Source organism: Alternaria metachromatica (genome assembly GCF_023757995.1).
Source record: "Alternaria metachromatica strain BMP 0045 chromosome Unknown scaffold_12, whole genome shotgun sequence".
Classification (NCBI taxonomy): domain Eukaryota; kingdom Fungi; phylum Ascomycota; class Dothideomycetes; order Pleosporales; family Pleosporaceae; genus Alternaria; species Alternaria metachromatica.
Window position 1 is genome coordinate 93,570 of NW_026055503.1, and position 27,980 is coordinate 121,549.

Sequence of the window (27,980 nt, forward strand, 5' to 3'; positions counted from 1 at the left end):
AAGCCCTATTTTATGCTTCGAGCTGCTTTGACGCCAAGACCTTCAAAGTACTGCTCCCGTGCGAAACTCCATCATGCGCATATGGCGTGCCATCGGAATCCAACTCGGATGGGTCGCATATACGCTGTGCACGGTACATTCGACGCGTTTACTTTTCTCCAATCAATTATCAGCACCTCTGGATGTGCAAACAACAGAACGCGTACACCAGCTTGATGGAAAGCAGGTACCGTTGCTCGCGCAGAGGTAAGACCACATGGATCTTCTTCTACGAGAACGGGCGCAGCCTCCGCCTTTCGCGGCTTACCCTGTGTATGCTCGCTCTTGCAAGTACATTAGCGCATGCGGGTGTTGCCATTCTCGGACTTCGACGGAGGGTACTTGCAAGCCCCGCCCATCTTGGCTTACTATTCAAACGTTGTTCATAGCCTGAACATCTTCTGGAATATTGTTTTGTATCATCGCTTTCGCGTAGCCTCAAGGTGTACGGCTTTTAAAGTCCGCATTCGCCATGCTTTCCACATCCTTACTCCATCTGCTCCTTCCCAGCCTTATGTTCATTACTAAAGCATCTGCGCAAAGCGACAGCAACGACGTATTCGATCCCAAGGGGCGCACAAAACTCGCGCTTGAAGCTCTACAATTGTGGTATAACACAACTACCGGCCTATGGGAGTCGACTGGGTGGTGGAATGGTGCGAATATCATGACAATGATTGGCGACTACGCGAAATCAGATACTGAAGATGAAGAATTGCAGGGCCTGGCAAGCGATATCTTTGCGACTGCGTTGCTAAAGGCGCCGATCAAGAATCCAGACGCGGGTATTGATGAGCTGTGTGCTTATAGCACAACGCCAACTGTCGGCAACACGACTTGCCACCAGACTGGGTACACGAAGATACTCGATCCGGATACCGGCGAGCCTCACACATTCTATCCGCTTGGCTGGTACGATAATGGGGGGTCCTATCCCACCAGGCCAGATCCTCTTGACTGGCTAGACGGCTACTACGACGATGACCTCTGGTGGGCGTTAGCCTGGATCAATGCATACGACGTCACCGCCGACCCGGCTTATCTCAACCTCGCGGAAGGCATATTCCTCGCTGTATCGCGCACCTGGGGTACTTACTGCTCTCATGGCGGTATCTACTGGAATTGGGAAAGGGACTACGTGAATGCGATTGCCAACGAGCTCTTCTTCAGTACCGCTGCGCATTTGGCTACTCGTGCCAATCACGATGGAAAGAAGACACTGTATCTGTATTGGGCTGAGAGAAGTCTGAGTTGGTTCCTTAGAAGTGGTATGATCAACGAAGGTGGTACTATCTGTGATAGTTTCGGGCCTAGGGCCCTGTTAGCCCGCGTTAGGCTAACGCCCCTACTATATATATTTACCTCTAACAGCTTCTTCTAAAGCTCTCTACTATAATAACTTTATTATCTTTATATATCTTAATTATTTAATCTTTATAAGATCTTTATACGTTATTATAGTTATCTACTATATACTTAAATACTAGCGCGACTTATAAAAGACGCTCTAGTAATACTATAGACTCTCTATGTTCTAGTTCTTTATATTCTAATATCTCTACTATCTTAGAATTCTTTATTATATAGAAGAACGCTAATTACACGCAGCGCTATAACACTCTAGAGATATTCTAAGTCTAAGTAACTAACTCTTATATTATTGCCTTAATTCTCTATTACTAGTAGAATACTATAGCTACTATTAACTACGCGCGCGCTACTATTAGTAGTAGTAGTAGTAATACCTAGATCTAGAACTCTAGATAGTTATTTTACACTATTAGATACTTATATATAACTACTTTTATATTATAACTTTTATAAGAGACCTTTACTCTATTCTCTACGCTAGTGCGCTACTCTATTATCTACTAGCGCTTACTAAATACTAATAACTTTATCTAAGATTCTCTATAATATATACTAGACTAGTTTCTATTCTATAGTAATAGCGCTAGTAATAGTAATAGTAATAGCTTTTAGATTCTAGACTACGTTCTTAAAGTCTCTAACTTAGAGAGTAGTAACTAAGCTACTATAATTACTTACTAAAAGAAAAAGACTATTACCTTTAGAGATAATCTCTACTACTTATTAATAAGCGCTACTTACTATTCTTTCTATTAAGCTTATATTAATAACTATAACTCTAACTTTAATATAGAAGAAGTATAGAGTAGCTCTTACTAGCGCCTAGACTCTTATAATACGTTACTTACTATTAATAAGTCTAATCTTCTAGCGTAATTATACTATAAGTAATAACTCTCTATATTCTTTATTATTCTATATAATAATAACTCTACTACCTTTAAGATCTAGAAAACTAACGTTAATAGCTAAGCTACTTACAAGAAAAGCCTTATTAAGCTTACTAACTTAGAAGATATAAGTAATACTAATAACTATATTACTTTTATTAGTAATATTATAGAATAACTCTACGTAATAAAAGATAATCTTAATAATAAGCGTTATTACGTAGACTATCTTAATAACTACTATCTAGAGCTTATAAAATCTCTATAGAAGTAGTTACTAGAGTTCTAGAATAGTGTTATAGCTTATAAGAGTAACTTAGAAAATATAAACACTACTATTAAGATACTCTACTAGTAGCTTATTAATAGTAACTATAAAAGAGTATACTTATAGAAGTAGCTATAAGATATCTAAGACGCTCTACACTAGAATAACTAAAACTACTAGTAAGTTTCTAAAGAACTTAAGCGTATAGCTATAAGTAAGAAGACTTATAAAGTTAAGTATTATAAAGAGTTTAATACTCTTAGCGCTACTAAGATTACTATTAAGAATCTAGAAGCTTATCTCTAGTAGACTCTAACTATATATAAGGCTAAGCTAGTCTATAAGGTCTACACTAGTTCTATTCTACCTAACTATTTAGACTCTAAGAATAATAATAATAAACCTTAGCCTTATAGTAGCCTAGTAGGTTTACTATCTAGCTATACTAGTAGTTATAATAAAACTAAAGGCTATAGAACTTATAACTAAGAACTACGCTATTATTAATCTAAGAAGTCTAAGCCTAATATCTTTACTAGAACTAACACTACTAACGCAGACTATATTAAGTAGAAAATAGATATTCTTAACTAGTTTAAGAAGTATTTATATAACTTTACTACTAAGTTAAAAAAACTAAACTATCTTTACTAAAAGACTAAGAATAAAGCGTTTAGAAATATTTAATAAGAATATCTTACTATAGATAATAAGTAGACTTATAGTAATAAAGTATAGGCTATTCTTAACTGTATCTATTATACGCTTAATACTATTATTACTATATAGTAATAGTATAAGAGCGTAAAGTTCTATATTAAGGCTAGAGAGTCTATAAGTATCTATATTACTTACTTTAATATAGAAGTTTTAGCGCTATAATAGAATAACTATATAAAGATTTTATTTATCTATAACTATCTCTCTATCTAGTAGAAGAATATAACTACTCTTAAAGTTCTTAAGTCTAAGCTTACTTTTCTCTTATTCTACTAGACTCTCTACCTTCTTAAATAGTCTAACTCTTAGTAAGCTTATATCTACACTAGTAGTAATAGAGAAAGCTACTAAGGTATAAGTAATAACTCTAAGACTAATACTAGTAGAGGTTAGAGTAGAAGTAATAGAGAAAACACTAGTAGTAGTAGCTCTAGACTAGATTCTTATAAACGCTCTAAGATCTAGATTAAAGTCTTATATTACTTAAACTACTATTATAACTATTTTAAGAAAAACTATAGCTATAAGACTAAGAATAGCTACTACTTAGGTTAAGCCTCTACTCTATTTAGCTTAGTTCTATACGTTTAGAATACTCTAGAGAAGACTATTATAAATAATAAAGTCTCTATTAGTAATCTAATATACTCTAAGTGCACTCTAGGTACTACTATTAGTATTAATACTATTAACTCTAATTCTTTAGAAAATATTTAGTCTCTAGTAATTATTATCTCTAGAGACCTCTCTAGCATAAAAAGCTAATACCTACACTAGTTTCTATATTAGTACCTAATTTCTCTATATATTTCTCTTTACTATTAGTTAAGAATATAGAGAATTTAGTATTAGACTCTAGTTTAGAGTCTAGTTCTAACCTTACTTCTCTAACACTACTCTTAGCATTCTTAGTAGAAGTTAGTAGTACTAATAATAATAATTCTAACTCTACACTCTAGGTAATTACTAATAGAGTTAGAACTCTTAAGTAGAGCCTAGCTAGGTTATAAATTACTATTTTAACTATTACTACTACTACTATACGTAGTAATATATATTAGCTCTTAGTAGGCTAGTAACTAGTCTTTAAAGAAATTATATTATTATTAAACTACTCTTTCTTTTTTTAATACGCTAAACTTATAGATAATACTAGTTATACTTTTTTATTTATTAATTCTTCTTATACCTACGTATATAAATATAAACTTATACTACTTTTATAACTAGCTACGCTAGAACTAGCTAATAGCTCTAAAGTTGCTAGTGTCTCTTATATAGCTAGAGTCTAGATTATATTTAGTAACTACGTTAAAGACGTATTAGTATATATTACTAAGCTCTCTAGAGTCTAAATAATTCTAGAAATACTATAGTTTTAGATCTATAAGTCTATTATTAATTAGAAAAATATATTATTAGTTTTCTACTCTAATAGGTATCTACACTCTTACATCTATAATTATAAGCCTATCTATACCTAAAGTAGCTACTACTATAAGAGACTACTTCTTTAAGCTTCTAATTTCTACTAGAAAGTAGCTTACTACCTAAAGGCTTCTCTACCTATTAATATTATCTTTATCTTAAGTTAAGTAGCTACTTTAGTAGTCTACTAGAATTAGAATATTAGTATTATATTATATAATAAAATCTACTATCTAGCTATAATATCTAATAATAAATAGAGAAATATATAATTCTTGCGCGTAGCTAGCGCTAAAGTCTTACTTAAGAATTATAATAAGTTCTATAATAAGATAGAACGTCTATATATATCTAAGAATAATATTATCTAGTGCCTTTCTAAAGTCTTATACTCTCTCTATTATAAGTTTAATCTAAAGAAAGCTAATAAACTCTCTAAGTATTAAGGTAACCTAGACTATAAGATTAAACTAAAGCCTAATAAGGTAGGCTAGCTATCTAAGCTATTCTTATAGCGCTTCTAATTTATATCTTATAATAAAGCGCATATAGTAAAACTATATATTAATAATATAATAAAGAAGAGATATATTAAGCGTAGTACGTTAGCTTAGACTACGCTACTACTAGTAGTATAGAAATCTAGTAGTAGTATATAGATTTATATTAATTACTAAGACCTTAATACTTATATAGTAAAGAACTATAACGTACTATTATTAATCTAGAATATATTAGTAAAGTTATCTAAGTTTAAGTACTTCTCTAAAGTTAATATTATTACTATATTTAATAAAATCTACATCTATAATAATTATAAGTATCTTTCTACCTTTATTATACTTTATAGACTATATTAGTATATAGTAATACTATTTAGTATATATAATAGTCTAGATACTTTCTAAGCCTATATTAATAACGTCTTATATAAGTACTTAGATAAGTTCTATATAGTATATCTAGATAATATTATTATCTTTAGTAAGACTCTAGAGTAGTATAAGAACTATCTTATCTAAGTAGTTACTTAGTTAGCTAAAGCTAAGCTCTTTATAAATATTCTTAAATTAGAGTTTATAAAGAATAAGGTAAAGTTTCTAAATCTTATTATTACTAGTAATAGTATTAAGATAGACTCTAAGAAAGTCTTAGCTATCTAGAAATAGTAACTACTATAGAGCCTTAAGAACGTCTAGGCGTTTCTAGACTTTATAAACTTCTATTACTACTTTATTTATAAGTTCTTAGATATAGCTAAACTTCTTATATATCTAACTTATAGTAACTCTAAGCTCTTTAAGATAACTTATAAAGTAGAGTAGTTCTTCTAAGATCTAAAGACTACCTTTTATAGTAATATTATTCTTATATATTTTAATCTAGACTTAAAATATATTATAGAGACTAATATATCTAACTATATCTATACTATAGTTCTCTCTTAGATATAAGCTAATAGAATAGTTAGACCTATTACTTATCTCTCTAAGAAAATAATACCTACTAAGTATAATTATAAGATCTATAATAAGAAGCTTCTTACTATTATATAGGTATTTAAAGAATAGCGTCTAGAGCTTATAAGTATACCTACTAATATTAATATTCTTACTAACTATTAAAAACTAGAGTACTTCTATACTAAGCGTACTCTTAACTACTAGTAAGCCTAGTAAACTAAGTTTATAGAAGAGTTTAACTTTAAGATTATATACTAGCTAAATAAGTAAAGTATAAAGCTAGATAGTCTTACTTAGCGTATAGAAGATTTTTCTAATAAGATTACTAATAATTATATATAACACTAGTATTAGACTATTTTAGAGAATAACTACTAGGTCTAGAGTTACTATTTACTAGATAGTAGTAGCTATACTACTGTCTAACTAGCTAGTTTCTACCTTAGAGATAATAAGTATAACCTTAGATTAGTTCTTACTTTTATTTAGAAGATAGGTAAAGGCGCTAGCCTTACTAACACTACGCCTCTTATTAGACTTACCTACTTCTTACTTAAGAGTAGTTATAATCTCTATAATAATCTAAAAAATACTAATATAAAGCTTCTTAAGAAAGTTTTATTAAAAATATACCTTAGTAACTCTAGACTTAGAGATATTAAGGCTGCTTTAGTCTTAGATAATAGATATATCTCTTACTACTTTATTACTAAGAGAATATATATAAAGCTTACTAATCTAAAGATTAGTAAGAATAGTAAGCTCTTTATAAGTAATAGTTATCTAGTAACTCTCTTTAGTAAGAAGTTATATACTAGAATTATTAAGCACTTCTATAATAGCCTTCTAAAAAGCTATAAAGGTTAGATAATAACTTATTAGTAAGTTAGTAAATAGTACTACTAGTAAGATATAACTAATACTATTACTTAGTTTATAAATAATTACTTAGTCTATTAAAGAGCTAAGGTTAACTATACTATAAAGTATAGGTTACTCTATTCTTTACCTATCTCTACGTAGTACTAGAATAATATATCTATTAACTTTATTATACTGCTTTCTACCTCTATATAGTATAGGCGTTTTTACTATTATATTATAGTTATTATTAACTACTTATCTAAACTAAAGAAGTTTATAGCTATAGAGAACCTTAAAGTATCTATAGTAGTAGATAAGTTTATAGAGTATATCTAGAAAAAGAAAAGCTATCTAAAGAGTATTATCTCTAACTATAGATAATAGTTTATGTTATACTTCTAGTCTTATCTTTATAACTAGATAAGTACCTAGCTAAAGCTCTCTACTATATATTACCTAGAGATAGATAGTTAGATAGAAAACACTAATACTAACTTTAAGTAATACTTAAGAGCCTATATTAATTATTTATAAAATAACTAAGCTTAGTTACTACTATTAGTAGACTTTAAAGCTAACTTAGTAATAAGTACTACTACTAGCTTATCTTTGTTTCTTGCTATAAAGAGCTAGTAGCTAAGGTCTAGGCTTAAGTCTATACACTAACTCTACTCTTTTAGTAATTCTCTATCTATTACCTAATAATAGTGCAATACTAACACGCTTACTAAATAAATTAATATAACTTATAACTTCTTATAATAGTAAATACTATAGTTATAGAATAAGATAAAGAAGTTTATAGATATAAATTAATTACTTACGCTTAGATTTATACTTAGTAAATAGGTAATACTTAATATCTACTATATTAAGACTAAATAGCTAGTTAAATCTCTAGATTATAAGAATATAGAGCTATATTAAGTTACTTATATTATTAATAATATAGCTTATAAATTAGATCTTTTACTATAGCTTAAGGCTATATTTCTTATATTCTATTTATAGTTACTATAACTATATAAGAATAATACTCTTTCTAGTTAAACTTACTCTAGTAATACTACTCTTTCTAAAGTTTACCTTACTAATAATAGTATTATAGAGTTTATTATATTATAAGTTATTAACTTCTATATCTAGTAAAATATAGTTAACCTATATACTAGTAAGTAAGAGCTATTATAATATAAGGTTATCTAGGTAGGTAATAACTAGACTAATGTATAGTAGGCCTATAGTAACCTAAGAAGTTATAAAAAATTAGTATAGAACTTTTATAATTATAATTCTAGCTATCTAAAACTATATAATATCTTTTATAACTATAATAATAATAGAAAGCTTACTATTACTCTACTCTAGCTATTAGACTTTAAGTACTTAAAAAGAACTAGCTAGTTATTTAAAGACTTCTCTAGCTATATTACTATTATAGTCTACTAGGCTAATTATAATATACGTTTTTACTTAACTTTAGCTTTTATAGCTATTAGTAGCTATAAGATAGTCTACTACTCTACTTACTACTTATTAGCTTTAGCTAGAAGAGTATTCTCTATAGTACTCTAGTAGGCCTCTAGATCTAATAGAGAATACTTAGAAAGTAATAATATTACTACTAGTATATTAAGTAAATAATAGTTTATTATTTTAGGTCTCTCTATTATAGAGGTCTCTTATTCTTTATACTTACTTACTATTACTACTTAGTTAAAACTTTAAGCGCTTTTAGAGAGAGACGTATAATAGTTTTAGGCCTAGAGCTCTATTAGCCTACGTTAGACTAACGCTCTTACTATATATATTTACCTTTAATAGCTTCTTCTAAAGCTCTCTACTATAATAACTTTATTACTTCTATATACTTTAATTATCTAATCTTTGTAAAACTCTTACACTATTAACAATAGATTAATAGAAGATTGCGGCAATAATAACATAACTGTTTAGTTGTATAACTAAGGCGTTATCTTAGGAGGTCTTGTCGAACTTTACTATGCTTCGGCTTTGCCTAGTTTCGCATACCTTGTTCTCGCATCGGAGATCGCTAATGCAGCGCTTGTCGCACTTTAGGACGAAAACGGTGTTATACACAATAAATGCGAGCCGAATTGTGGTGCCAATAGCGCCCAGTTCAAGGGTATTTTCATGCGTAATCTAGTCAAACTTCATGATGTAGCACCGGAAAAGGTGTTTGCAAACGCTATCCACGTGAATGCGGCGTCTATCTGGGAAAGGGACAGAGCGGTGACGGTTGACGGCTTACCTGTTTTCAGTGTAAACTGGGCAGGGCCGTGGGTCACCCCGGCGAACGCAAGCACGCATAGCTCGGCGATGGATGCACTTGTCGCGGTTATAGTCGTCGACTGAAGAACCAAGGTGAAGAATAAAATGGAAGAAAGCTAATCACATAATTCATCTTCATTGCTCGCGCGTTGCTATGCTTTTGCGCCGGCCACACTATCGTTTTCAGCGCATAGTCAGACATCTAAGTCCAGAACCACTACTGGGAAACGTCCTCGATCGTAATGGCGCCCGTACCATTCAAGAAGTCCATCTTTCCAACATCGACGCCCTTCATCCTCAGTATGTCGTACGCAGTCACGATGTGAAACCTACAATCATCAGCAAAACTTCATCACGAGCCTGAACTCTCAAGCGAATGTTCACTTACCACATGTTCGGATGCGCAAACCTGGTGACATAATCCAGCGCCGGCAGCCTCATCTGCTTGACACCACCAAACTTGACGACAACCTCGTCATCATGCTTTCCCTCGAAGTCCTTCTCCGAGAAGCCCTCAAGATACTTGATAGTTTTCTCGACGCGAGCTAGTAGCTCGGGGAAGGTCTGCTCTTCATCGGGCAGAGTTATGCCTTCCAAGGCGGGGTTCACGCGCGAAGGAATGAACTTGGCGGCGTCGGTGAAACGGTAGACCTGGTAGCGGAAGTCCTTCATGTCTGGGTGGATAGACGCAGTGAGGAAGTCATTGGGGTCGCTGGCTTTGGCGTGCTCGTAGCCCTTGTTGATGAAGAAGTGTGCGTTCTTGAGGCCGGTGATGACAGGAGCGATGGCGACCTTGTGGAATGAGAGAGCCATGTTGGGTGGTGGTTTGAGATTGAAGGAAGTATTGAAAGGGTGAGGATAGTGGCAGTTTCAGTTCTTGTTGATGCTGTTGATTGATACTAGTAGTTGCCCTGGCGGGGTAGTCGACTATTTATGCTCCACTTCTTTCTATCTCGCACCTTCTCTCAGCCCTGGAGTACTTCGTACATCAAGCTCACTACGCTCCACTTGGCATCATCACTCCACCCTTCAGCTCGAAGCGGACCAGTCTTACTCGAGTGGTTACACGACTGGCGGTGATTACGGGCTGGATTACAAAGCGGGTGGGTTGCAATCTGGTGGAGCTTATCCTTGACCAATCAGGACGTGATGCGATTGACCGGACCCACTTTCGCGCCGTCGGCCGCGAGGCATCGACACGCGAGATGCGCGACTACGGTGAGACTACACACCACGCAGGGCCACTATGTTCGATATGCGCCCTTTTCTTGGGCTATCGCCTTGGTTCAGATATATGAGTGTGCTGACAAAAGTCGCAGAGTTCCGCGCGGTTTGGTCCCTGGGAAGGCTCATCTAATCGTGCCCTGCATACCCTGATCGCTGACGACGTTGCGCCCTTTACAATGCCTCCAACGAAGTTCGAACGGACGAGCATTCGGCCACTCTCTGAATGCGACTACTGACTCACTGGGTAATGAGCTTTCCTGTTACACTTCCACCGCCGATGTGCACGAGCTTGGATGGCACTCGGGCATTTCGAGATTTCTAGTCAACTCATCTGGAAACTTGAGCATGCAACATGCAGTCAGCTTCTGATGTCTTATACGAACTCTAAGATCCGTCGCCCATGGTCCACAGAGTCGAATTCGAGCGTGGTAGCTCGAATGAAAGACTGCTGCTTCAGTATGACAACCAACTCTTTTGGCCATCAAGCAACGACTCCCACCTAGTTGTCGGAACGCAGGATAGTCCAACATCGGTTGTTGCAACCAAAACTAGAACAGAGTCGACCATCGTCACTTGTGATGGCATGGAAAGTGCACCGCTTGATGGGAGGTTTTACTTTGTTAACCAATTGCCTTAGCCAAGCACAGCACGAAGTAGATTGTTCATGCTGATCTTGGATTGATAAAGGGAACTATCGAGTTTTGCCTTTGCCTTTTATCGCAATGCGGTCTAGATTCATCAACTCGATATTGATTGTATGTCATGGAAGTGCTTGCTGGGGAGAAACAGACGAAAACGCAAGCATTGAACGGTTTGCTTGACGTAAACATGGAAGCGAAATTTTTGTATATGAGGACAGGCTTACTCCGACAGCCCGTACATCCAAGACACAGTGTTCACTTCTGCAACCCGCTACACACTGGTCGAGATCACACATCAGTCACACCTACACTACGATAGTCATGCCTCTGTCAGATGAGTACAAAGCCGCAATCACTTCGGGCAAAGAGCCATGTCGGAGATGCGGTAAGTTTCACAAAACGAATGCCTGTAAAGCTGATCCGAACGACTGTTACAACATGGCCATCTGCCGCTTGGCCGAAAAGGGAACCGGTACACCCGATGAGCTCCGTGCAGAAGCTGAAAAAGTATGGGCAGTCACAAAAGAAGAACTAAAGATTTCCGAAGCAGCAAAGCCGAAAGCTCCAGGGGCTGGCCGCAAGATGATCGTGAGCAAGGATTTTGGCACGATGATACCACTTACACCAGCGAAGGATGAAGCTATCCAGGAAGTGGACCCACCCCGGGGAGGAATCTGTATACCGAAGGACGTGATCGATGAGACTGACACTCCAAACTCCGTCCACGTTACGAGCAACTATGTCCGTGTCACCAAAATTCCTCAAAAGCTATATGTCTATACACTGGACTTCTGGCGGCCAGATTCCGGGATCCAGGGCGGCAAAACCTATTACACCAAGCGTCGGGAAATTCACGGTGCCTTTCAAGCTATGATCAAAGCCGAAGTCCTAGATTTTGGCGCCGATGTCACATGGGCGTCCGATTCCAAGGACCTTTGGTGTACTGTAGCTCTACCAGCATGCCCGGCGGTACCTGGCACCACTATCTCAACCGACAAGTTCCGTTATCGACAGATTGATGGCAAAGAGACAGATGACTTCCAGGCAACAGTGTCGTTCTCTCTCGTATTAGACGACATTCCAGGCAAACTTACAGCTCAGGATCTGGCCAACCTATCGGATTACATTCGTGCGCTCAACGCTATTGTTGCCAAATCAGTACACGAGACTGCTGAAGCTGATCAGATACATCTCACTCAGATTGGAGCCAACAAGTTCTATCTCAACGGCGCCTGGACCGACATCAAGGGGCTACGAGCTGTTCGCGGCTACTTCACGTCCATCAGGCCTGGCCGAACCTCTACGCTTCTCAACGTCAACACAGCTACATCTGCCTTTCTACCCCCAGGGAAAGTATCTAGTTTACTGCGACAGAGTAGTCTACCGCCAATCAAAGGAGCTGGGGGCAAAAGCTACATCGAAAAGTTGCTCAGTGGCTCTTTGGTGAGAGTGCTGTATCATCGACAGAACTACACGAACAGCAACGTAGACTACAACTCCCACGAAAGCCGCACCAAGACATTCATCCAGTTTGGAGATTCGGTCGACATCCAGAAGTTTTACAAGCTATTGAAGCCTACGAAGGGTCAGCCTCGACAGCTTGACCTCAGCGACAAGCAGGGCACAATTGTGCGTAGCTATTTCACAAACAGTGGGTAGTTTCCATATAACTCTATGAGACATACTGACTCAAGTATAGCCTTCAAGAGTAAGCTGACCATAGGTAACTCGTGGGAAGAGTCGCTATGCGTCAATGTCGGTACCCGAGTGAGAACTGTACGGCGTCACGGCGAAAGTCGCGAGGCTTTGATGAAGGAACAGAGTCTCAAAGGAGCCCAATGGATACCGGCATGCCTTCTGGAGATCGTTCCAAACCAGACAACAAAGGCGACACTAGGCGGCATGCACACGTCGTCTATGCTCGATGTCGCATTGCGATTGCCCAACGCCAACGCTACGTTCATCGAGAAAGAAGGTTTGGTACGATTAGGCATCAAGAACCAGGCAGCGCAAAGCCCACTTGTAAGTCATCCGCGGTCCAATTCTCTGGGTGAAACTAACATCCTTTAGACCAAGCTAGGCTTCGAGGTGAGCACAGATCTGATCACAGTCCCAGGGAGGATACTGGACCTCCCACAACTCTACTACGGGCCGGAGAAAAGTCAAGCAGTTGCTCCGGGACTTCAAGCGGCGCAATTACGCCAGCTCACCACGCGCGACCGCGAATTGTCATCATGGAATCTCCAGCATGTCACCTTTGCCAAGCCGAGCAACATCGGAAAACTGCATGTGCTTGCACTCGAAGAAAGCAGACGGTCTCTCATAGATGCACAAACTGTTCGAAGCAACATGGTCGCAACGCTTCAGTCACACAACATGTCTTTGACAGCTGGAGAGTGCGACCTGCAGAACGGTACACAGCTCGATGATAAACTCGCGACATGGTTCTCCGAAAGACATGTGGATGCCAACGACTGTACCCTTGTGCTCTTGGCACGGAAAGATCTCCTCATTTACTCGCAGGTTCGGCGGCAAGCCGATCTTGAAAGTGGCAAGCATACTATTTGCGCTTTGGGCACCAAGCCAGACAATGCTCAGACCCGATCGAATCTCGCCCTCAAAGTCAACATGAAGAGAGCTGGAGATAACCACCATCTGGACGAAGCCGTGCTCAACACACTCCTGAAACCCGAGCGCCGCAAGAGAACGATCATTCTAGGAGCTGATGTTACCCACTCCGGCGCTGGTACTAAATCAGGTAGTCCCAGCATTGCCTGCGTGGTTGGCAGCGTGGATAAGCATTTCATGAACTACCCCGGTTCAATGAGACTTCAGGCTGGCGGGCAAGAGGTAAGTCACCACAGCCGACACATGACCAAACAACAGCTCACCGTAGAAACAGCAAATAGCCAAAGAACACCTAGTGTCCATGGTCAAGGAACGTGTCCTCGCATATACCGGCAACATCGAGAACAAGGAGATGCCGACCTCCATGCTCTTTTACAGAGATGGTGTGTCAGAGTCCCAGTTCAATATGTGCAAGGACGAAGAGATTCCCGCAATCTTAGAAGGTTATCAACAGGCCAGCGGCGACGCTACAAAGCTAAACCTTACTTTCGTAATCGTTGGTAAACGTCACCATACCCGATTTTACGCGACAAAAGAGTCTCAGACGCGCAAGTGCACCGTCAATCTCGGTGGGGGCCAGAAGGAGTACGGCGTCATCAACGGTAACCTCATGCCCGGTCTACTGGTCGACGACGTGGTCACCAACCCTGGCAACTACAACTTCTTCCTGCAATCTCACTGTGCCATCAAGGGTACCGCGCGTTCAGCTCACTACCACGTTCTCAAGGACGACATGAACCTTGGATCGGCGTCTCTCCCCGACTTGACGATGCAACTCTGTAGCGCTTTCAGTCGCGCCACGCATTCCGTCTCCTACGTGGCCCCAGCATACATGGCAGACAGATTATGCGAACGAGGTCGGGCTTATCTACGGATCTGGGCGAGCAACCATGACCAAGGCGAGCTGTTCGAGCTTCCTCAGCAGGCCAACGGCAAAAAGGCCAAGCTTACCAAAGAGCAGTTGATGAACCTGAAGCATGGCTTTGCTCTCAAGCTTGCGCGCGACAAGACTGTCTGGGGCGAGCATTACCACGACGACCCAAATGACAACAGTAAGCCGCTCAGGCTGAACCCATGGCACCCAAACCTTGATCAGGGCATGTTCTGGATGTAAGGGGATATCCGAATCGCGCGGCGAGAGGCTATCGGACCGTGGGATCTCGATGGCTAAGGTTTCTTTCTGGTCTTTGCTTGATTTCTTTTGTAGCTGTTTGCGTTGGTCTTTCTGGGTTTCTGTTGCTCTGATGGCTCTTTCATATGTTTCCGCGCGTTGCATCTTGTATTTCCGTCCCTTGGTGCTCCCTGTCGTCTTGCTCTTGTCGCGTCCTCTTTTTGCTTTTACATAGACTCCAATTCGTACTCTCATTCAATAGATTTGTGAATCGATTCAGTCATCTTCAACTTACGTACTCTGCATATACCGGTGCCCCGGGGGTCTTATATCGTGTCGCGATGCGGCCCGATCGTTGCGAGCATGGAAAGTAAGAGGGCTGGCACGTTAGCTCATCCCACGTTCGCACGAACGGGAACTTGACGCGTCGACCCGAGATCGGCAAGCCATAGCTCCCACGCTACATCGTCGCCGTCATCATCAATCTTATAGCCGAATTAGAGATAGGTTTGCCGAAGCAATGAACAAGATGGCTGATCCCTGGTCTCCTTCAATATCCGACGAATTTGTCGTCGTCCCCAAAGGCCCCCATATACACTCGCATCGCATCACGTCCCGTCGCATCGTCTTGCCCTACCACACCGATCAAAATGTCGGACACGAAGACTTCCCACGATCTGAACTGCCTTACCATCGGCGAACTCGAGAAGCTTGCCGCCGAGCGCATGGACAAGCAGACACGCGATTACTACAATGAGGGTGCAGACTCTGGATCGACGCTCCGCGAGAACATTGACGCATACCAGAAGTACCGCATCCGCCCACGCGTGCTTCGCGACATCTCCTCCATCGACACGACCGTAAACGTTTTCGGACACAAGAACAGCATACCCCTCGGTGTCGCACCAACTGCTATGCAATGTCTCGCGCACGACGACGGTGAACTAGCGACCGCGCGCGCATGCGCCAACAAGGACATAGTAATGGGCTTGAGCAGCTTCAGCACAACCAGCCTCGAAGACGTGAAAGGCGCATTGGGCAACCACCCAGGAGCCCTACAACTCTACCTCTTCGAAGAGCGCACCCAAAGCCAGAAGCTCATCCAACGCGCCAAGAAAGCCGGCTACAAAGCTGTCATGCTCACAGTCGATACCCCAGTCCTCGGACGCCGGAACTTAGAGATAAGGAACCAGTTCAAGCTGCCGAAACACCTCAAAGTAGCAAACTTCAACCGCGATGAGAATCACGATGAAGGGGTCAAGGTTGAAGAGAAAATCTCCTCACCATCTACGGAAGCGAACGAATCGCGCAAACGGAGCGAGGCACCCAGTGCCACTGACGGCAACAAGAGACAGCCACCACAAGGGCCGATAAGCTTTCACACGCACGCGCCAAACCCGACCTTATGCTGGGAACGCGACATAGCCTGGCTGAAGGAACAATGTTACCCTGAGATGGAAGTCTGGGTAAAAGGCGTTGCGACGGGCGAAGACGCACTACTAGCCTGCCACCACGGTGTCGACGGTATCGTTGTGTCGAATCACGGTGGGCGACAACTTAATGGCGCATTGGCTACCATCGATGCGTTGCCTGAAGTCGTTGCTGCAGTACATTCACAAACCGGGAAGAAGATTCCTGTACACGTAGACGGAGGCATCAGGCATGGTACGGATGTATTCAAAGCACTCGCGCTGGGTGCGGACTTCGTCTGGGTTGGCAGACCGATACTTTGGGGATTGGCATACAAAGGACAAGAAGGTGTTGAACTGGCGCTGAGGTTGCTGAGTGATGAATTCAAGTTGTGCATGGGACTTGCGGGTGTGACAAAGGTTGAGGACATTGGACCAGAGTACTTGGTCAAGATGGATCGAAGTGGATTTGTGAGTCGTCTTTAGAGACTACGAGCATACATTGCCGGGTAGCTCTGGATCTATATACTATTGATACGGTTATTGTACATACAAACAGCCTCGGATATGTTGCGACACCTATTCTGCCTGCCTCCTGCTTTCGACAAAGTCCACATAGTCGAAGAAGCTCTTCTTGTACCTTCGCACTTGTGTCGTGCGGTTGACACTCTGGATACCAAACTGCTGATCGTAGTCACCAAACTCCCAGTTATCCGCCCACGACCACGCAAACGCGCCTATGAAATTGACACCGTCTTCCCAGATCGCCTTTAGGCCTTCGTTTAGATATGTCTGGTAATACCAGCTCCTTGGGCTATCGAATTCTTGATCTGGCTGGGTCTTCTGCGCCTCGGCGAATACAGGAAACCCGAATTCGGTGACGGCGACCGGAGTACGCCATGTGTTCCAAAGGTAGTTTAGGTAGGTGCGGAAGTAGCTTGGCGTCAGATAGACATAGGATTGACTTCGGTATCCAATATTCCAGCCAGTGCTGGTGAGAGTGCTCTGGGTTACACAGTAAGGTCGGTTGGGATGAGTGATGTTGGCGGCGCAATCAGCGATTGTGTCATTCGGCGGTGGGCTGACTACAGTTGCAGTATACGGTTGGATGGAGAAGAAGTCTGCAGTTCCGTTTATGTACTTTAGATCTTCTTCGCTCAAGGGCACATAGTCAGCAATACTGCTTTTGAATGATTCGGGGTAGTCTATTCCGAGGAAGATGGGGTTTGCAAAGGTAGCCAGCTGGAAGGAATTGAAGTGGTTGGCCGCGTCGACGTCGGCGGGATCCTCAGGGTTTCTTGGGACGCCAAAGTTGTCGCTAAAAGTGAGCGAAATTCTGCCCGTTCCGGCAATCTCCTTTTTGTAGAAGTGATAGAGTCTTGCATGAGCCTTGACTACAGCGTTAATCGACTTGCCGTTCCGAGAAGCCAGGAGAGGCTCATTGAAGGTCCACCAGATCGGCACGCGGTCGGCAAAGTGTGTCATGACAATTTTTCCGTAGTTGACGAAACCATCCTCCCAGGACACATTCTTGTAGCTACATTGGAAACAAGAATCTAGATAGCCGATACCTCCGGTTCCGGGCTTAATAAAGACATCGCTGATGTTACTGAAGAACTGGAGAGGGGAGTCGTTGTGGTACAGAACGATAGCGGGATGCATACCCTTCTCCAAAACGAAATTGATAAGATCGTCATAGTGTGCGAGACCTTGCTTGTTGACTGGTGTGCCTGGTAGGACGAATGGAAGAATTCTCGTCCAGGGGATAGAGAATCTGTAATACTTGATGCCCATGGAAGCGATCCGTTCAATATCTTGCTTGTACAAGTAGTAATTTTCGATAGCGGTATAGTCTGGCGCTTGACCTGGGTTGAGCAACCCAGCAACGTCGTTGTGAACGGGTGTCCGCCCCTCGTCGGCGATGGCTCCCTCAATTTGCACTGCTGCTGCTGCCACACCAAGCATGAAGTCTTTGGGGAAAGTGTAGCATTGCTGGGGAGCCAGCGGCTCAGGTGGTGGCAAAATGAGCTCGCTGGTCGGTACTGGAGTTGGTTCAACTGTTGTAGAGTATATTCCGGTGGTGAAGTTGCTCCAAGGTACGGCTGTCCAAAAAGCCGTCCAGGACGCGTTTCCGTATGGGTTCGTCAAATCGGTGGCTGAGGCCGTGGTATTCGAATTCCAGTTGCCCCATTGTGTCGTCGTCAAATTCGGCACCAAGCTGCTGAGTGACGCATACGGCGGCGCATAAGTTGTCGTTGTAGTTGGGGCCGGGGCAGACTTTGCTGTACGGACAGTCTCGGTCTGTGTGAAGCTGAACTCTCGGAAAGTATATGAGGGCAGTGCAGTCGCATATGCGTATGTGTGGTTTGCTGAGCATTGTGGTCGTGAAGCTGGCCCTTCAGCAGGGACGTAGACTTGCTGGGCAAGAGCCACAGCGCCGTACGCTAGAAGTGCTTGAGGCTTCATGATGATAGCCAAGGGATGCTTGATACATCTTGGTCTACCAAACAGAGCTCTTTATACGTCTGTGGCTTTCCAATCGGGCCGTGGGACTGATTCTGACGGTGGTACTCGCCGTCATGCGGCATGTGCAATTCCTTGTACCATCACAAAACATCGCAGCCCTAGTCCCTTCGTGAGTTAATACGAGGATACGATGCGGCCTTGATCCCTTTCTGGGCTTCGGCGGATCAAAATGCTCGGTCGAGGTCGGTCGGGCCCGGTGTCGGTAGTGCTTTGCGGGGATTTGCGGGGTTGAGCTTGGTGTGATGACGGCCGGCATGCAACGTCTAAGCTCCAACGTTGCTTTCCATGATTTGATCAGACTCAAGGTCATAGCAAGTCTCGGGATATCTCAGTGCATGTTGCGTCGCCGGCCTTACGCAAACAAGATTAGCATGTTCTCCGCAGAGGATACTTCCGGGGTTCAAAGGTTCCCTGTTTGTGCTTGCAAGTCAACGCGTCTTCAACTCTCTCGGTATATCATTGCGCGACGTCGCCAACTGACAACCAAAACTTCGTGGATGTCTGGTTGCATGAATCGAGTGCCCATAGCAATGTTTACCCAGTCTCCACCGCAATAGTTGCTGCCAAGACAAGGGCCCGAACGTCTGAGCCAGGTGCATCGATCGGACTAGCAATCACATTCGCTCATGCAGTATCCTGCTCCCGCAATATGCTATTACCAAGCAGTACGACTTATAGCTGCTCAACCCGCGTAGCATGTCTTTACTAAGATGCGCTCATGATAAAGACGTGTCGCGTGTTTGACTTCAATTGATGACCCACGTCCAAGACCGAGTCCTTGGGAGAATGTCGTAAACTATAGGTGCACTTGGAATCCTGTGGCAGGTATCCGTACAAGCCATCAAGCTGTTCCGCCTTTGACCTGTAATGGACTTTTTGGCTTGTCTGGCCGCTTCGCTCCCGACGAGAAGTGCAGCAAGCGCTTTCGGGATGCCATGGTGGTTCATCGACAAAAAGCAGTCTTGCCGACTGTCAAATTACAGGGTATTTTGTTCTGATCGGGCTCCGTCGAAACTAGACAAGGCAGAGTCTAAGTTTGCAGCTCCTTTTGCTTCAAAGCATTGCTGATGTCGTGATTCTTGTCAAGCTCAGGCTCGCTGCCACTACAAGTCTACAAACGGATAGGAATGAGCAAAGACCATGAGTCGCATGGACTTGAACATAGAATAGCGTAAGTGTATAGTTGGAGGTTTGAGCAGTCTTGGTGTTGGTGTTGGTCTCGAGAAGCAGAAGATGACGCTAGCGGGGTCCGTGCGCCCACACGAATTTCGTCGTTGCCAACCCACTTGCCGAACTTCACGACGCTCACGACAACTCCAGCGACGACGCACCCGAAACCCGCCCAAATCGAATATCCCCCCGATAATCTATCAAAATGTCTGGAAAGCGCGGGTACGTAGTCCTCAGCGATAAATTGGGCAGTTTGAGGCTGTCATGCAGAGGAATGCTGGCTAACGAGTGTGCAGTCGAGGTTCTACCTCCGGTAACAAGCTCAAGATGACTCTTGGTCTGCCAGTGTACGTTTGACCCCGATGCGATCGCTCCGCCGAAAACCTTTCCGTTCGCGAACACGCATACAAGGCACACAGGGAATCCAGGCTAATAGATGCACAGCGGCGCCGTCATGAACTGCTGCGACAACTCCGGTGCCCGCAACCTGTACATCATCTCCGTCAAGGGTATTGGTGCGCGTCTCAACCGCCTGCCCGCTGGTGGTGCCGGTGACATGGTCATGGCGACCGTCAAGAAGGGAAAGCCCGAGCTGAGGAAGAAGGTCATGCCCGCCGTCATTGTCCGCCAGAGCAAGCCATGGAGGCGAGCAGACGGTATCTACCTGTACTTCGAGGACAACGCCGGTGTCATTGTCAACCCCAAGGGTGAAATGAAGGGCTCCGCCATCACTGGACCCGTCGCAAAGGAGGCCGCTGAGCTGTGGCCGGTACGTCTGCACCCGCCACCAACAGAATCAACACTAACAACATCCAGCGTATCGCCTCCAACTCCGGTGTCGTCATGTGAGGTGTCTCTTTTCCTGCTTTCGATCACATTCATGGGTTTACGGGCACGGCGAAAATGCATTTACGGGGTGAAGGATTTGGGAGACGACATTGCAACCACGATTAGCAATGGGACGACCTTCACAATACCAGTCAAATGAACATTACGACCAAAACCACACTTTTGTTCCTCATTGCAGTGACGGATGAGTGACATGGCGGCAGTGCGCCAACAGGATCAACAGCACAGGGAGCGCGTTAAGGAAACGTTTTGCGATGGTCAGACTCTATTAATTGATCTGACATGAAGACAGGAACTATGTACTAAACCCACGCACACTAGACCCTAGGCTCATCGGCTGAGCACGAGCTCCTATCGCACGCCAGCATCTGGAAGTCTGCCTCCTCGACCACGTCCTGCGCCCATCGCATCTGTATCATACTTCTCGCCTCAACCTCACGCTTCCTCTGCCCACCCACGAACTTCAAGTTCTCATTCCCAACAACACCGGTCGTGACAACACCAGTGCTCGGCGCACCGATTCCTTGCACCTGGCCATTGCCGCCCTGCATGACGTTCGCATAGCTCGACGACATGGTCTGTACTCCAGAAACGAAGTCCTGGCCGTCAAACTCGCAATGTCCTCCCGCAGGTGTGTTGTCCACTGTCTGCAATGTGTTGACCTGATCCGCGCTCAAACCTGCATCTGCGCCGAGCTGCTCATAGGCTGTAACAGCCTGTGGAATGCTACCCTGGAGCAATTGGAGCTCACTCTGTGTAGATTGGAAGTGGATCCTTGTCTGAGACATAACTGTGGCAGCGTTCTGGAAAGCGACTTGCGGCGGCATGCCACCGCAGTTAAGCTCGACAGCCGAGTTGGCGTAGTTTTGCATCTGTGCTGGGATGAAGAAGCCGGACATCATCAGCGAGCCGCCCGAGACACCTGTGAAGACGATGTTGGACATGTTAACTGCAACCCGTTGCGGCAGTTCGGTTTGGATGAAGTCGTTGACGGCCTGGGCGTGTGCTACACCATCTGTACGCTGAAGACCCGAGCCTCCTCCCCAGAACAGGTTCTTATCGGGTGCCAATAGAGCAACACCCATGGTATTGGCCTGAACAGCTTGGTTCGGCATGTCGAAGAAGCTCTGTCCACCGTCGCCGTGGAGCAACACGTTCGCGCCCAGGGTGCCGTTCGCCGATGTAGCTGCCGCACCGGGGACGCCCGAAGCTGGAAGGAATTGATCTGCCGGTGCGGAGATCTTGAATCGAATAGGCAGGTTGTTGACCATGACCGTGTCATCCAGTATCATGGAGCCATCGGTGGCGGTAGAGATTCCCTGGGGCACCTGAGCCGCTTTTTGAAAGGCTGTCGCTTGTTGTGCGTTGCCGTTACCGCCGCGGTTGCGTTGTGGCAGCGCCGAAGTGAGTGAAAGCAGCGAGAGAGTGATGAGTCCGTACATGATTGCGATAACTAAAAGCTCAATAGATGGAAATAGAAATTAGGTTATTGAAATGATGGACCGGCCAGGAAGAAGGATCGAAAGAAGGGTGGCAGACGAGAGATACCGCACGGCAGTATAGCGGGAAGAGAAGAAAGGAAAGAAGTGTGGGGGATTCCCATACATCTATACTGCATGAACGGCATGCTACAAATCACGAAAAGGCCTCGAGTCTGCGAAACACAGTTTCTTTCACTCCTAAACGCGTACGAGTATAGCCAAGCCTACAGGTCAGAGCTTCGCCTTGCCTCTCTTGAGCTTAACATGACTGATTTCCACCACTGAGCGGTGTGGTCTGGACGAGGCTTATGGAAGCTGTGTTTGATGCGCGGATCTTGCAGCAGCTGTGGTTTGAGCTTGGAGGCCTTGGTGTTTCGGGCCGGGCCTTGGCGTGCGATTGCGGGTAGCGAGGGTTTACAGAGCTACCAGGAGCGCGCCGAGCGTACGAGTACTGCTATTCATAATTACTTCTAGCTTCAGGGGCATTGTTGGAGATGTTGCGATGTTGATCGTCGTGAGCGGCAAAAGGAGTATCTCGGTGTGGAGGGTCCGTGCGTGGGACTGAGGCCGCCATCATCTGCATGCATGATTCTCCTGTCATTCACACCTTCATGTACTTGAGATGCATCTTTCTGATAGCTTCTCATGATTTCTGGATCTATCTCTAGCAAGACAATTAAGATGCAGACATTTTGTCTGCGCAGTAGTCATCATGACCAAAATTGTAAGAAGCCTGGGTACAAACAAACATCAGGACTTCATGTTCCCCACAATCGACGCGCTATTATGTGAGCAAAAAGAATTGACTTCACAACTTCATCGAATGCCAAGGGAGGCAAAAAGAAGATCACTGAATGCCACCTGGCCGAATTGCTACAACACTGTTAGTAATGGAATTTGAACCAAGCGCGGTTCAACTTACAACGACCGATCTTCGCATATCTAGTAGTGACTACAAGTGCGACGCTTTACCACTTAGCCAAGGAGGCAATTGTTGATGACTAATAAATTAAAATGGTACATATCGACACGTCAAGTGTGGGCAAGAGCACGTTGACGTGGTAAGCGAGGGTGTGGGGCGGCAGCAACGACGATGTCTAGGAGTGAAACTGGGGACTATCCGACTGTCACAGTTAGGGCCACAGAGGGGGAGAGAGAAATGCAAGTAATGTGTGACTTTGATATTGTTATCTGATGGATAATCTCTTAAACAAAACCGCTATGCAAGATACCTAGAATCCCAAATGCTAAAGAAAAGGGTAGCTGTAATGCTAGAAATAGCTTCCCAATCGTCCCCCAAACGCCACGCTTGTGCTCATGCAAATGCCTCGCTTCATAAATCGTCAATCTCGAAAATAGCAGGAGGAGCCTAGGCAAGGCCGAAAACACCCCTCAAGCGCCTCCAGAGCTCCTTGCCCATGGCCTTTCGGGTATCCTCAGTGCGGAGCGCAGCTTCCTTGTTCTCACTTGCCCTCCTGAGCAGGAAGTTGAGGCATTCGGTCGTGGTACCCCAAGTCATGCACTTGACGACCTTGGCCTGAGTGTCCGCCTTCATGGTCTCGTCTTGGACTAGAGCCTGGGAGATCTCGTCAGCCATACCCTGGAGTTGGGCGTAGGTGAGACGAGGTAGGTTCTCCGGGGATGTGGAGAGCATTTGTTGGGCGCGGATCTTCTGGGCGGCTTGGACTGAGGCGAGGTTGTGGGTTGCGAGGACAATGTTGACCTTGGGGAAGGGAGTGCCTGGTGTGGGGGCGGGGACCTTGTCAGTCCATTGTTGGCGGACTACGGCATCAGCGAGGGCATCGTAGTTGGCGTCGGTGCCGGCTTTGGTGTCAAAGGTGAGATGCTTGGGCTCGGATGTGAGGTAGGCGCCGCGTACAAGCTTGACACCAGCGATGTAGCCTCCCTTTGAGGCGCGCTCAAGGTGCTCGGCAAGGCGCTTCGAGATGTCGCGCAGGTAGCACTGGTATGTGATGTAGAGTACCGCGCGACCGTTCTCGGGCTTGTTGTACTTCTCCTGCAGGGCTAGTGTCCACTTCTCGAGTCCACGGTTGGTTGCCTCTTCTTCGGCACCAGGGAGGAGGCTGACACCCTTTGCGGCGGCGGCATCGCAAGCTGCCGTGATGGCATCCCACATCTCAGGGGTGGCATCTTGCTGGTTCTGGAGGAGGTTGAGGGCATGGCGACCGAGACCGGACCATCTACATGGTGGTTAGTAGGTGCTTGTGTCTAAGCCATCGAGTCAAGACTTACTTCAGTCCAACAAAGTCACCCTCCTTCGCCATATCAACGCTCTGCAACATTCCCTTCCTCCACACCTCAATCTCCATCTTGGTCTCTTCGGCAGTCGGTGCCTTTCCGCCTAGAACCTCGAGCGCGTACTCAAACAGGATACCGCCGTATCCAAGCGTGCGTGCAAATTCGGTGTTCCTGACGACCTCATCTTTCTTCTCGCCAACGCAGTACTGCGCATAGAAAGTCTTCTTGAGTAGGTTGGACAGCACCGGGTTTCGCTCGATGCTCAGGAGGAAAGACTTCGAGTCTAGCATGCGCCGTAAGATGCCGAAGCAAGCATTGAGCAGCAGAGGCCGGGATGACACGGCTGTGATGAGGTAGGATCGAAGGACGGTCTCTGTAGGTAGGCGTCCGAGGACTGCTTTTGTCTGCGCTATTTGCGACTCTGGCTGTGTCGACAGGAGTTGTGAGGTCGAGACTTGTGATGAGGCGGGGATAGACACATTCTGTCGTGCGCTCTGGGAGACGTAGCGCGGCGTCTGTGCAAGGGTTCGGGATGTGTGTGCGAGTGCCAGGCTCTGGAAGCGGTGGAGGTTCTGTCTCCGGATCATCATGTTGAAATGTGGGTGTAGTCTGGCCCTCAAGTGGTTGTGTGAAAGGTGGTGTAGTTTGCACTTCGAGTTGGTGAATCGGCACGGGCTATAGATTTTCGGTGTATGCAAACTTGAGAGGGCGAGCGATTCTGGAGGTCTTGTGACTTGCTTTTCATTGTGGTGAAGGCCATATATACCATGGTTGGTACTCTTGGTGCTCCACGATATCGCACGCGATGCTCGGCTTGCGTCGGATGCGGTCATGTCGCACTAGTGCAGCTTCATTGTTGCTCCAGATGGTGCCAGACTGACGCAGACGCCGGCTTATCGCCCGCGCTAGACGGACCGATGATTGGACAATGCCGCAACGCGTTCCTGTGGAGTAAACGACATGTCTGGCATTCATGGCGACGTGATGGTGTTGAGGTTTGTTGCTGGATGTGATGTAACGACCGTCGTAGAGTTTGTGATAAATTCACCGTGCCTGCTTCCCGTGCAAGCCGGGGACGTAGCATCATCAACTTCCAGTCTGCGATCCCTTACTTTTGCCATGGCTTTGACCTCCAAGCTGCCATCGTGACCTTCGCAATGCCTGTTACCCCACAGTCGGCGAAATGCACAACCAGCCGCTCCTCACATTAGCGTCATCTTGCCAGCACAGCTCCATTCGCGATCTGTGTTGGGTTTGCCGCCCACGCTGAGAGCCGAGCGTAGCCATGGCGGCATCGCTCAAAGTCCAGGACCAGCCCCCAGTATTCAATTCTTCTGACCACATCATCTCCACTCAGACTCTGCATCGGTACCACGCGCACCGGTATCGGATATTATGGAGAAGAAGCAAATTTTGTCATGGCTTGATGTTAGCATGGCGACCGCGAAGAGGGCCGTTCTGGCTGCGGAAAGCGTCGGGGACCCACAATCACCCACGCCGACTATGTTCCAGTCTGGCTTCGCGTCTTTTGCAGCTGATGATACGATACCAGCTTGCACTTGGTAATTTCACTGCGGAGACGTGTCTTGACGAGTGCTTGAGATCCCCAGGTCACCGCACTGTGTTGTGTACGCGTCTGCCAATCCGTTTACTAAACGCCGAAGCTAATTTCCCCCACAAGCGTCAGGTGATGACCTTTGGGTCTTGGCCACCAAAATTACAGAGCTTGTCCCCAAACAAAATCAAGCACTGACTAGAAGCACCTACGCGTCTTCTCCTGCTTCTGCTTCCCCACTTTTCCCCAGACTAGACTTCAATCCAGGTGCTGTCCCGAGCTGGCCCTCTCAGGCGCATGGCACGAAGGCATGATAGTCACTGTCCTTTCTTCAAGTCCGTGTTTGAATGGACATACAACACTAAAACCACTTCCACAACATGCCACGACGAAGCGACCTTCATCACACAGCACCAGCTCCTGCTTTCGGCATCTGCGCCCCATCCTGTCCGACCTGCACATCTCCGTCCCCATTCGCACTCTCCCTATTTGCTCCTCCCTCAGCCAACGCCTTGAAAGCTCCCAGGAAGTCATTCTTCAAGTCTTCCCAGTTCTCCACGCCCACACTAACCCTCAGCAGCCTCTCGTCCACATCCGCATCGCTCATCCTGCGCCACTCGATCAAACTCTCTACACCTCCCAAACTGGTCGCATGGTGGAAGAGACGCAGGTTGGAGGGAAGAGACCGTGCCTGTTGGCTGCTCTTCATGTAGATGCTGAAGACGGGACCGAAACCATTCGGCATCTGCTTCTTCAACCACGACATATCCTTCTCTTGCAAACTCGCGTGAACAATCTTGTGCACGACTTTCTTTACGGCATCTACTTCTTCTCCCTTGCCATTGAGTGAGTCTTGCAGCCAGCGAACAAGATTTTCCGCATTGCTGCTCTGTCGCTGAACGCGCAAATCAAACGTCCGGAGACTTCGCACACCGAGCCACCCCTCTAGACTACCAAGGACTGCACCCAGGAAAATGCGCTCAGCACGTAGCGTCTTTGCTTGCTTCAGTCCTTCCGGTCCTTTCGCAGTGGCCAGGATACCGCAAAGCATATCGCTGTGACCACCGATGTATTTTGTACCAGAATGCATGACCACATCTGCGCCCCACAGCAACGGATCCTGTAGACCAGGTGGCGCGAATGTAGCGTCGACGCTGAGGAACGCGCCCCGCTTGTGCGCTCGGGCGGCATACTTTGCTATTTCAAAAGCTTCTCCTGTGGGGTTCAAGGGTGTCTCAAGATGCACGAGGTCGCCTTTACCTAAGCCGGCGGCGTCCCAAGCAGCATCATCGGCGTGGAGATCCACGGTCTTGACGCCGTGCATCTTCTTATGCAGTTCGATCACGCCATGGCAACCATGGTAGCCACCGCTGATGGCGATAACTTTGGGAACAGTGTTGACGAGCAAGGCATGGAAAGCGCTGAGGCCGCTTGTGTAGCTGACAACATGGTTCGCTAACCCGGATTGCCCATCTAGCTCTTCCTGTTTTGCATCAGGGTAGAGTAAAGGCGCTAGGATTGTTTCTAGGCGGTTGGTGCTGGCGGATGCGAGACGAGAGTAGATCAGAGGGGTTTGTAGGTCAACGAATTCGCCTTCTTTCGGAACGGGTTGGAGCTCTGATGGGTCGTGAGGATACCGGAAGGTAGTCGATGTGTGAATTGGTGGGGCGACATCGGTGAGGATATTGATGCGGTCGTCGCCATGGACACCGTGCGTTGAGGGGTGGTATGCCGACATGATGACTGTGGATGGATGACTCTGAGATCTTCGGCAAGCAGATAGCGATAT

The 27,980-nt window shown here is 45.0% G+C and overlaps 8 protein-coding genes across 8 annotated transcripts; 3 read left to right on the top strand and 5 right to left on the bottom strand.

Moving 5' to 3' along the window:
• Positions 1-553: 553 nt before the first annotated feature.
• J4E83_005798 (uncharacterized protein) lies at positions 554-1,435 on the top strand (the record flags this gene model as incomplete). Its single annotated transcript, XM_049332714.1, has 2 exons — positions 554-1,359; positions 1,423-1,435. 2 exons carry the CDS (start codon positions 554-556, stop codon positions 1,433-1,435), a joined length of 819 nt encoding a protein of 272 aa, XP_049187956.1.
• An 8,117-nt stretch (positions 1,436-9,552) lies between these two features.
• J4E83_005799 (uncharacterized protein) lies at positions 9,553-10,148 on the bottom strand (the record flags this gene model as incomplete). The annotated part of the gene is made up of 2 exons (XM_049332715.1): positions 9,553-9,664; positions 9,724-10,148. The coding sequence occupies 2 exons, from the start codon at positions 10,146-10,148 to the stop codon at positions 9,553-9,555; spliced, it is 537 nt and encodes a 178-aa protein (XP_049187957.1).
• Positions 10,149-15,592: 5,444 nt separating this feature from the next.
• On the top strand, positions 15,593-16,837 carry J4E83_005800 (uncharacterized protein; the record flags this gene model as incomplete). Its single annotated transcript, XM_049332716.1, has 1 exon — positions 15,593-16,837. The coding sequence occupies one exon, from the start codon at positions 15,593-15,595 to the stop codon at positions 16,835-16,837; it is 1,245 nt and encodes a 414-aa protein (XP_049187958.1).
• A 93-nt stretch (positions 16,838-16,930) lies between these two features.
• J4E83_005801 (uncharacterized protein) lies at positions 16,931-18,817 on the bottom strand (the record flags this gene model as incomplete). The annotated part of the gene is made up of 1 exon (XM_049332717.1): positions 16,931-18,817. The coding sequence occupies one exon, from the start codon at positions 18,815-18,817 to the stop codon at positions 16,931-16,933; it is 1,887 nt and encodes a 628-aa protein (XP_049187959.1).
• Positions 18,818-20,252: 1,435 nt separating this feature from the next.
• Positions 20,253-20,896, top strand: J4E83_005802 (uncharacterized protein; the record flags this gene model as incomplete). Its single annotated transcript, XM_049332718.1, has 4 exons — positions 20,253-20,269; positions 20,344-20,394; positions 20,492-20,816; positions 20,864-20,896. 4 exons carry the CDS (start codon positions 20,253-20,255, stop codon positions 20,894-20,896), a joined length of 426 nt encoding a protein of 141 aa, XP_049187960.1.
• A 317-nt stretch (positions 20,897-21,213) lies between these two features.
• On the bottom strand, positions 21,214-22,338 carry J4E83_005803 (uncharacterized protein; the record flags this gene model as incomplete). Its single annotated transcript, XM_049332719.1, has 1 exon — positions 21,214-22,338. The coding sequence occupies one exon, from the start codon at positions 22,336-22,338 to the stop codon at positions 21,214-21,216; it is 1,125 nt and encodes a 374-aa protein (XP_049187961.1).
• A 1,408-nt stretch (positions 22,339-23,746) lies between these two features.
• J4E83_005804 (uncharacterized protein) lies at positions 23,747-25,226 on the bottom strand (the record flags this gene model as incomplete). Its single annotated transcript, XM_049332720.1, has 2 exons — positions 23,747-24,578; positions 24,631-25,226. The coding sequence occupies 2 exons, from the start codon at positions 25,224-25,226 to the stop codon at positions 23,747-23,749; spliced, it is 1,428 nt and encodes a 475-aa protein (XP_049187962.1).
• A 1,368-nt stretch (positions 25,227-26,594) lies between these two features.
• Positions 26,595-27,929, bottom strand: J4E83_005805 (uncharacterized protein; the record flags this gene model as incomplete). The annotated part of the gene is made up of 1 exon (XM_049332721.1): positions 26,595-27,929. The coding sequence occupies one exon, from the start codon at positions 27,927-27,929 to the stop codon at positions 26,595-26,597; it is 1,335 nt and encodes a 444-aa protein (XP_049187963.1).
• Between the last annotated feature and the right edge of the window lie 51 nt (positions 27,930-27,980).